Source organism: Limulus polyphemus, unplaced genomic scaffold, assembly GCF_000517525.1.
Source record: "Limulus polyphemus unplaced genomic scaffold, Limulus_polyphemus-2.1.2 Scaffold2276, whole genome shotgun sequence".
NCBI lineage: Eukaryota > Metazoa > Arthropoda > Merostomata > Xiphosura > Limulidae > Limulus > Limulus polyphemus.
The window spans coordinates 145,274-156,562 of record NW_013667886.1 but is presented as its reverse complement, the minus strand read 5'-3'; the positions used below and the strand labels follow the sequence as shown (position 1 = coordinate 156,562).

General features: G+C 34.3%; 1 protein-coding gene across 5 annotated transcripts in view; it reads left to right on the top strand.

Annotated features, from left to right (window-relative positions):
- The window catches only part of LOC106466493, a 76,652-nt gene that overhangs the window by 15,964 nt on the left and 49,399 nt on the right, over positions 1-11,289 (top strand). For 4 of the 5 annotated variants that reach the window (XM_022394515.1, XM_022394516.1, XM_022394517.1 and 1 more), the window contains exon 3: positions 5,501-5,629. The exons of the other annotated variant lie outside the window; for it this stretch is intronic. In XM_022394515.1, the coding sequence (XP_022250223.1) occupies positions 5,501-5,629 (129 nt within the window). The remainder of the gene's footprint in view (positions 1-5,500; positions 5,630-11,289) is intronic. 5 annotated transcript variants of the gene reach the window in all.

Here is an 11,289-nt window from a genome sequence, read left to right as displayed (position 1 = left end):
TTCTATTGGTTATAGGTAATATATAATGAAACGTAAGAGAGAACTATCAATGAATTGTGAAAGAGAGGATGTGATAGGTGGTGTGGCAGGAGGGGACTGATTTTCTCTTTTAAAGCTCTGTCACAAAACAAAATTGAAGGCCATAAAAATTATGGTCTGTTTGAGCAATAACAATTTTATAGAGAGCATTTTACATTTAATTTCGTACATTTTCGAGGGGTGATGGATAAAATAGGGATGATGACATGCTAAGACAAAATGTGTCATGTGTGTTACACTAGTGAAAATTTAGGATTTTTTTATATATTTCCTTTTAGAATTAAGAACTTAAAACCTGTATACTATTAAAATATGGATTATTAGCTGAGATTTTATGCTATTCTTATTAGTATAAGATAAACAAAAAGTAGTTTAATAAAAGTTTGAATGTAAGACACTAAAACCTTGTGTCATGTACAGTAAAGGGTACCAGGGCTGATAGGGTTAACGTGTACACATTGGAGATAATATTTTGATATCCTTCCTTAACTTGCAACACTTTGACAATGATGTATAGACTTTGTTCATTACTCTTTCACATGTCCACTTAATGATTTATGTTTTTTTATAGTCTTTTTTACTGCATAGTGTGTACTCATGTTTAGTTCTTGTCCATTACTCTTTGGCATATCAGACATAGGTAATATTATTTTGTTATAGTTCATTACTTCTTAGCATTTACATGTAGTGGATTATGTTTTATCCTCATTCGTTGCTTCTTAACATGTCCACATAGTCTATAAAGATTAGGTCTGATTAATTACTTCTTTTACATATCATTAGAAGATAGAGTTTAGACATAATTTATTACTCCATATAATGTCACCCATAGTCAATGTGTAAATGTGGGTACTTCCTCCATAACATGTATTCCTAGTAAATAATGTTTAATCTTCTTTCCTTACTCCTTTACATATACATATAGTAGACAGGGTTCAGACTTAGTTTTGGGCACATGCCATTCAAATATGTTAATAACTTGTCATGTTCTGGGGCACTAAACATCATTGCGAGCTGTCTTCTTGACATGACTGCATCCTACCTACAGATTGGTTCCTAACCCATTGGTCTTCCATTGTTCTGCTTTCGCATTTATCCTCCTTCTCCTTTTGTTGCCTTGCGACACCCATCTTTGCTAAATTCCTTTACTCTGGTCTTTTGTGCCTCATTCTTCAGCTTTAGCTGTCTGTGCCTTCTGTCTGGTCTGTCCCATCCTTTTTACTATGCATGCCCTCCTCCATTTCCTAGCTCAGGCCCTTGTTCAATTTAGGGACACCCCTTAACTGTATGACTATTAAGCCCTTACATTGTAAGGTTGTAACCTCATTCTCATCATATTTTGTTCCAAAAAATAAAACTAGTGGATGAAATTATTTGAAATTTGACAAGAGCTTTCCTAAAGATATGTAGTTTCAGAAAAATAAAATATTTAATTTTGATTTTTTCTACTATTTCTACTAAAAAAATTTTTATTGTAGTTATTTGCACTCAGATACTGACTAGTTCATGTTAAGTATAAAATACTATTTATTATCTTACAGTTTTCACATTTCACTTGTATAATCTCTAGAATCTCCTAAATGAATATGAAATTTTTTTAAGGTAAATGTTTATATTTTATTTGCCATTTTCTCTATCACTAACCATATCACTAACTCTTGCTATTATCATCAATGTATAGTGCAATAAAATGTTTGAAATTGTGGGTCAGGTGCATAATTTAACATCTTTACTATTTCACTTATAGTTTATCTTTAATGTTTTATTTTCCTTTCCTATTATTTACCATTGATTATTTATGTTGACATAATGGTGATATAACAGTATCATCAGCAGAGATACTTTAACCTTTGGCAAAGTGTTTTTAGTGAGGCTAACTTACGTAAGACTCACAGAGTGAGGTGAAGTTTGGGTTATACAAAACAATCATTAAACCTTTCAAATATAATTTAACTGTCTATCAAACTAATATGTATGAGGTGAGGGAAAAATATCTAAGTGCTAGTGGATGACCTTCCAACTATACTTTTGTGGTTTGACAAGCTTGTGAATGAATATTCAGAGCTAGTTTTAAGATAACAATTGAGAGATTGTAGTTTAAAATTAGCTCTTTCTATTAGTAATAAATATGTCCTTAAGGAACTAAAATATGGCTTATGATTTCCCTTTCTACTTTAGAAAGTGGGTGTGGCTACTATAAGAGGGGAGAAAGATTTACAGCTTCCTCTTTCAAAGTCTCAAAGTGTAATTTGAAACAAGTGTCAGATAATCAACTTGTACCCATACATTTGTGTCTAGACAATACATGTATACTGCAGACAGAGAAGTATCAAAATAGGAGAAATGTAAACTGAGATATTTTTAACTTCAGCATCATGTGGCAACAAAACTGAAGTTTTGATTATTGTTTTAGAAGTTTATTTGAAATAAAGGAATAAAAATGTAGTTAATATAAAATTTTGAATGTAACTCAGTAACACTTCATGATGTGCAGAATGGAGTTTAAACCCATATCCACGACACCATTTTTAAAACACTTTCTGCACATGTTACTGAGGAGATTCTACAGATTATGCAAATGAAGTATGAAAACTGTAAAATAATAAATAGTATTTTTATACTCAAAATGAAAATCCTCTTGTGGGTAAACTATTCAAAGTCTGAGTGCAAATATCTATTTTACATAACAAATTTTTATCAGAAATAGTAGATGAAAACCAAAATTAAATATTTTATTTTTCTCAAATTACATGCTTTTCTCAAAATTCTTTTCAAGTTTTAAACAATTTTATTATCTCATTTTATTTTTATAATGAAATGTAAGGAGAATTATGTAGCATACTGCACCTTGCAGCACATTGTTGTTATTGGGTTATAGAGTGTGCTGGAAGTCAAAGGGTTAAGGTGTCCCTTTGGTGACTCCTCACTGTCTATCCCAACCTTGTTTCTATTACTCCACCTCCTTGATTCCCAGCCCTGACTTCATCTTTCCAACTTTCCATCCCTTCTGATCCACCCTGACACAGGATTGTCCAGTCCACCTCCCTGATGATGTAGCTATCCCTTTGTCCCACTCCTGTCACCCTTCTACTGCTTCTGTATGCCAATGTATGGGATGTACTTATCACCTCAGTCTCATTGTCACTAATTCCCTTTGACTTCATTACATTGTAACATATTCTTTCTATTTTGCCCCCCAGTGGGACAGTGTAATGTTTGCAGACTTACAACTCTAGAAACTGGGTTTTGATACTCGTGGTAGATAGAGCACAGATAGCCCATTGTGTAGCATTGTGCTTAACTTTAAACAAACAAATAAATTCCTCTATTTCACAGGTTGGGTCTCCTGTGATCTGTAAGTCTCTTCTATCTCAAGTTTTAAGGTGGCATTTCCTCCACCTTCTGCCTTTCTTGATGCACCAGTCCATCCACCATCTCAACGTTGGAGTCTAGCTAATCTGTGCATGGAGGTGACTCATTGCATTGGAAGTTAACATTTTCCTTACCTGAAAATGTATTTTTGATAGATACTCACCGTTGTGTACATTTCCATCCTTCCTTCCCACATTCCCGGTACACTTTTATTGATTGGCTCATCAAAGAATGGGGATTTTTGTGTGTGAATGTAGAGGGAGCATTTACACAGAGAAGTATGTTTCTCTTCTATTGATGGAGGGTTTTGCTGCATGATAAGTCATCATGCAGTAGCTGAAATTCATGTGAATTTTGTGTGGGAGTTTCACAAGGCTGGTGGCATACAAATCTAAGGCAGAATAGCAGGATTTCAAGAGGAAAATAACTAATAAACAATCTGTGCACAGAGCTAAGTATCTGTCAGAAATACATTTTCAGGTAAGGAAAATGTTAACTTCTAATAGCTACTGTTTTATACATAGTGACAGAAATACAGTTTACTTTTACTACCAATGAAAATGTAACATAATGTACATATTTATTGATAATACCTTTTATGATGATGTCTCCTTTGGGAAAGTAAAAAGTTTCAACAACTAGAAAGCAATGTAGTTAACATATTGTCCAATTGTTTTCATGTTGGTTAAATTTATGAACATTAGCAAGTTAAGTTGTTGTTAGACATGCAGTGTAGACATGGTAGAGTTTTAGCTTTAGTGGAATGCTCCTACCTTTTTCTATGATTTGATGAAATTTTGGCTTCTATACTGAGGTCTTCTCAGATCAAAGTCAAAGTTATTAAATGTGGAACCTTTTTGTTGATTATCATGGTCCTATCATAGAGTCTATATATCTGGAATTGTGCTGTGTGACATATTGCATTATCATTCATTCTGTGTAGTTTGGTGTGACAGGTTGGTGATGTGAAAGCAGTGATCTCAGTTGAGTGTACATTTATGTTGGTGTAATTTGTTGTGGATTTTTTGATTTCTCGAATTTTTTAGTGGTAAGCCATGTCCAGTATTTGATGTTGGTCCCAGAGTATAATATGGCCTGTATTGTAAATATGTTCTGTCAATGTTGATTTTTCTGGATGTTTCAGTCTAGTTATATCCTAATGATATTTTATTCTTTGTTCACTAATTTATGTATATTTACACAAACATGGTATTTTATATATTTGTTTTACTTATTTTGCGTTTTGATGAGTTTCACTTTCATTGAGGTGTTTTGAAAGGTTCTTCCAGATTTGAAACAAACTTTTATGTTGAACTTATGGTATAACCTCATGAGAATTTTTACCTAATTTAGGGATATATGTTAATTTCAATTTTGTGTTGGTCTTGTTATTGGAGCAGGAAATTCCTGTTTTTCTTGGAGGTTAAGGTGAAGGGTAGCCAATTTTCTTCAGTTTTCCTTCAGTGCATAATTTTCTGATTCTGTCAAATATATTTATAGTGATTCCTCATTTATCAATTTGTGAATGGTTGGATTTGTAGTGCAAAGACCTATTTGTGTGTGTGGGTTTTCTCCATACTATAGTGGTGAGGGTTGATCATTCTGTCTGTTAAACAATGGAGTTCAGAAATGGTAGTGTTCTGTTTTCTTCTGTTTGCATGGAGAATTGTGTACTTGAGTTGATGGAACTTTGGTGTTACAGAAAGTCTAGAAGAGATGTTTATCTATGTGACCAAATTGCAAAGGTATTATCTACATTCCATTTCCATGTCTTGAGTATTAAGGTACTTGTTTGTAGAGCTGTGGTTTGAAAATTTTCCATTTAACTGTCACCGAGAGCTAGTGAAAGAAGTGATCCCATTGGTAGGCTGTTGGTGTGATGAAAGAATCTATTTTAGATCTAAAAGTTGGTGACTTTTGCATTTCACAAAGCAGCTATTGAATGTTGTATTGCTGTTATTGCCCTAGCGTTCCATGCTCGTTAGCAGCATATTGCATTTTATATTTACAAACATTAATGTTCAGTCAGACTTCTTTAAAAATTTACTAGTAGTTGCATGTATTCAAACATTTCTTCTGTCCTCCAAAGAATTTGCTACAAAATGATGATGAATTTCCTGATTCCCTGCTTGACATCATTACCCAGTCCTTGCCTGATTTCAGTGATCATGATGTTGATCAGCTGACTGAAGACATTAGCTTATGCTTTCCAGCTCAGGTAAGAGAGTATGGCTCTTCATTGTGAAAAAATGAGAACACTATAGTCCCAGGTGCTAACCTGAAAACAGCTTGTGAGTTCAATATTTTAACCAGTAAGTACCAGATAATCTCTAAAATATAATGTTTTTTCCCCTTTAGCAAGATTAAACAACAGTGAATGTTATAGATAATGAATAAGTGTTAATTTTGATAGTAGTCTTTGCATGAAATTACTAACCACTGCTTATTAAGAATTGAATGCATCTCAAGTACATAAACACGTCTGTGTGTTTAGTTTTTAACCATTACCATAGCATATTGACTAGAATATAGTTAAAAGAGCTAGATAAAGGATGCTGAATAAATTTAGAAGTTTTTTTAACACCTTTTCTATTTCTTTTTTCCACAAGTTAGGATAACAGAGTAGCCATGTTGTAATTTTTTGGTGAGGGAGAGCAGTTTGCCTGATGAACCTACTGAAGTGTGTGTAGGGCTTTAAGGGTATCCTCTTTGTCTTTTAAAGATTTTTCATGTAAATGTCGGAACTTATATATGTATAATAAACAAGATTACAATACTTATGATATACAACATTGTTTATTTAAAAGTCAGAACCTATGAACATATGGGAATTTCCATCAAAATGCAAAAAAAAATTGAGTAACCCCTGTGTTTCCTCTATACGCCAACATAGTGAAGAAACAGGACATTAACCTATACAATCAAATTTGTCTATCCTCTGCAAGTCTAATACTGACCTGGAATTATTGATTAAAGAAACCCTCCACATCTAACACTGAACAACATGCAGTCTTCATTTAAATTATACATTTTTTAATATGTTCGTATTACTGATTTTACCCTTTTTTTGTTGTGTTTTCTTGCTGTAGTTTCTCCCCATGATTACTGTTTTGTGTTTTATTAGCTTAATTATCGTTATATTTAGTAATTGTACTTTGACAATGTCCAATGACTTATGTAAATTTATTTTATTTTGCTTTAGATACTGAAGATGGAATTTGATAGAATTCCGAAACGTTTATCTATGTTCCCTTTTTGTCAATAAACAATGTTGTGTGTGTGTCATAATCTTGTTTGTTATCAAACTTCGTTTTCCTTCGAACACATCGATTGCTAATTATATATGTATATCAAAGAAATATTATTGGGTAATAATTAGTAAATTTTGACTATATGCAAGTTTGTTTGCATTATTTCATGTTTCATAAACATTACAGAGGGTTGAGTATCTTATATTAAAATTATTTTTAATATATACAAATCAGCAAATCTTGTAACAACAACAGCTGATAAATAGTGGGTTCTCACCTGTTACAAAATGCTACCCTTCAGAAAAACTACTAACCTCTCCACAGAATAGATAGCTAATACCTCATGCCACTGCCAAAACATTTTTTGCACATGCACTGAGCCTTTCAACATAACTACTACCCCTACACATAAAAATGTGTATTGCACCAGTCTATGATTCAATCATCATTAGACTATACCCGTCCAAAAATAGAAGGGTGACACATCTTCCATGGGTAGAACTCCCTATCAGCTCTTCATGTATACCAAAAGCTCATTCTTTTCTTCTGCACTGTGATGTTAAGTCATGTTCTTATTCATTACAAATTACAGAATTTTTATACTTATTTTCAACTTTTTACATAACACCTCAAGTGTTATCTTTCTTACCTTCATTTTCTTGATTTTGAGAAGAAAAAAAAGATACAAACCTTTAGAGTTGATTTCAGTTAAAGAGTATGACATGAATTATTACATTTTCTTACATTAAATTGATTTCTTCTCTTAAGCAAACAATATTTTATTCTAGAGTCAATGATATGGTCTCTTTGACAGGAACATTCCCTATCATTAGTTGCCTAATGTTTGGATTTCAATAATTAATTTAAATTTTGTCAATACAAAAATGACCAAGGCCTAAGTTCCATAGACAAACCAGACTTGCTAAAATAATCATAATATTACTATTTTCCATCAATTCAGTTTCATGAATATTATTACATAAAATATTTCTTATCCAATTTTTTGAAACCCCCCAAGTTTCAAACTCTCCTCCATAGGATTATTTTTAAGTGGAGTCTATAGTTACCCTGACAGTGAGCATTGCATATCATGTGGTTGGTTTTGTCCCACTTCTGTAACTTTTGCTGAGCCTTTCTTGTCTCGGATGTCTTTGACCAGCTCTTCCTACAACATGTCTTTGCTTTTGGTTCTTTTCACCCTGATGAGGATCAGGTAACACCCACCTTTGTCCTTAACCACTATGATAACTTAAGTATGTGACATTTGTTCATTTATTCCCATTTGAATTTGCTGGTTCTTGGATGGAATTCTTGCATGCAGCTCATCTCCTATGATTTTGTCTTCTGTGGCCTGTGGATGGAATTTTTTTAGTGCTCCTATCCCTTGATTCTCTTCTTCCAACTTGGAGATTTTTTTTCTCATACTTTGTTTCTTTTGTTACCTTCAATTTTTTCACCTTCATATTTCGCTTACTCACTTTCTTATTTTGTTATCCCCTTTCCGTTTTCCTCCTGATCTTTACTGGGGAATCACATTAACCTGTTCTCCATTTGCCTTGCTTACTTCAGCTTTTCCCCAATTTACTTTTTTCTTTCTTTTTTGAACATGCTTTATTGGGATGCATTGTTTTCTGGAGATAGACTTTATTTCTTTCACATGGAACTCCATTTGACACCCTACTTTCATGGAGACATTTTTTGGAAGTTACTCATCCTGTGGCCTTTTCCTAGAGTCCCCTATTCCAAGAGGCCTGCCATCATGGGGCTTAGTGACTATTTGTTTCTGGATCCAACCCTCAGCTTTGGTCCTATAAGAGTAGCTTGGCTGTTACACTTTGTACACCTGTGGATTCACTTTACAGAAGATTCTTGGGTGCTTTCCATGTCATTCATGGTTCACATTGGCTGGTTTTCAATTTAGTTCTAAGGGCATTCACACAGAGAATGCACTCGTTGGGTCTGCATTTCCACCTCAGGTGGATGTTTGCCAAATACTAGCCTTGTCCAAGAAAGCACAGTTCGGTAAAAACTCCTGTCTCTTTCAGGAGTCTGCTCATTTGGGTTTGCTGGTCAGGCTTCTAATTAACTTAATCAGTATTGATTCTCATCCAGTATCTGGTTCATTTGTGAGTCTTATGATTTATCAATGCTGGTCATCTGAATATTCTTCATCTCTCTTCCTTTTTACCCAGCATTTTAATGGCAGTCTATCTGCTTCTACAATTGTCAGCTATAGTGCAGCTTTGTTAGTGACCTTCTATCTTTTCTCTGGCCATTCTCCTTTTCTTTCTCTGATTATAACAGACATCTTCTAAGCCATACTAATCAGTTGTCTTTCTCATCCAGTTCATCTTCTGGATTGAAATCTTTATTTAGTTCTCATAAGTCTTGCATCTCCTCAGTCTCAACCCCTCGCCACCTGTTCCCTTGTACCATCTTACTTTGAGATGTATTTTCTTCTCTCTAATTTGCAAGAGACATCACTCTGGTATTTTGCTTTGGACTCCTGCATTCTTTACCACAGGTACACATTGATTTTAATTTTAGATCACTCCTTCCTTACCAGCACTTGGGATGCTTGGGAGGGTGATTGGATATTTTCTTCAATCAACTTTCCTTCCCTTTCTTCTTTATGCAATCGTTCAGATCCAGGTTGTCTCCTTTATCCTTTTTTGGAAAATTCATTGTTATCACACTTGCACTGCTCCCTATCAAGGCAGTCAAAATAGTCCTTTTCATGTGGGATTCCTCTTCTCATGACTTTCTCTTATCTTGACTATATGGGTTAAATAACTTATCCAACTTATATATTACTGTGTGGGAGATGATCCTTTCTTCATTTTTTATGTCACCTCCCATAAAGTTTGTCATCTCATAGCTTCTCTTAAATCTGGCTGTTGACATTCCCTGGGAGTGATATCACAGGCAGAATGCAGACTCTGACACCTTTGTGTCACATCTCAGTTTTTCCATCTCTGGATCTCTCTCTCCAATTGCTATTATCCATTTTTCCCAAAAGTTCTAAAAATGCGATTTTATTTTATTTTTTCTTGGAAATTTCAAAAAAGAAGCTACCTTAAAATACAGTGTGTGCATATGTATATATGTCAGTATATGTATTTGTGTCTTCTTTATATACATGCACATACACACACACTGGAGACAATGGAACTCACCATGTATTTGGTGTTGCCTCACAGGGAATACTTTTCTCTTCCAAAATCTGTATCAAGTAGGGGATAACAAAGTGTTAACCCCATCTGACCCTGCTCAGTGGCTGATGTTGAGATGGAAATTTCCACAAGAATTCTTCAGCAGTTTATACATTTTAACTTCCAAGTTATTCTGCTTCTTAAATAAAGACAATACTTGGTGTTGTTCCTTACTCTCACACCTGGTCAGCTCCTGTTGTTCCAGTTTGTGGTAATCCATTGCACAGTCTGCACAGACTTTATACAGATGATAGATAAATTCTGTTTGGTCCATGCATTTTCCAGTGTTTGTTCTTATTTGTTTCCCCCCCCTCTCCCATTTTCTTCCAATGAAGTGGGAGAACCTTTGCTTCCCCAGTACTAAGCTGGTGGGGAGATCAATATGGAAAGTTCCCATTTTAGTTGATGTAATCCCATTGGTGTGGGATAAAGTAGATGCACCCCCTCAATTGGAAATAGGGTTATGGTGGTTACCTGGAAGTGTAGTAAAGGCTACCCCAAACACTAAAAACCAGACCATTTTGGTAATTTTAACCAGCTAGAAGGATCTTGCGTTCTTTTTGAAGCACAGGTCTGGAGTGATTCATCCCTTTACTTGCTTATTCTGGTAGGTATTTCAAATAAGTGTTTCTCACATACTGTATGTCTGGGTTTTAAGTATATGTATATGTGTCGGTGTTAAGGATTCTTCTACAGTAGGTGTCTATGACTTGTTGGTGATGACTTCTAACAATAAACAGACAGCACACACTCCACTTGTTTTAAAATAATATATTCAAAACAAGATAAACGTATGTACAAAACTTCTTTACAACATGGAGATCACATTTGTATCTTAAACACTATACAGTTCTCTTCTTCTTGACAAAAGTCCACTTAGTCTGATTCCATTACTGTAGAATCCAGTTGACTACTAAACTATTTTTCTCTACTTTTAACACAATAGTATCAGTGAATAATTCACTTATGCTACCTTGTTAGATACCACAATTGTATCTAGAACTTCAAATAATTGTCTTCTTTTCATCAGAGTCCACACAAGTGGGTTCAATTAGTTTAGAACACCTTTTGACAAGGCAAATTATTTTCCTTATCTCTATTAAACTGTTAAACTCACTTTCACACATAAACTGTTAAGGCTATTCACCCACATGGTGGCTAACTTCACGTTTTCTAACTTTTCTCTGACTGAACTTCCCTTTCACTTTACTTTTACTCTGCTCCCAGTCATTTTTTGCCGCTATTTATATGTTTATCACTGAGGTCTCTAGAAATTTCTATAGCCTTAACATCAGTGAATTGTAAACACAATGTACGATAACCTCAACATCAATGAATTGCAAACACAGTGAAACAGGTTAGCACTCAGGTGAGTTTAATTGTTGGAGTTTCAATTAAAACCAACCTGTTCACCT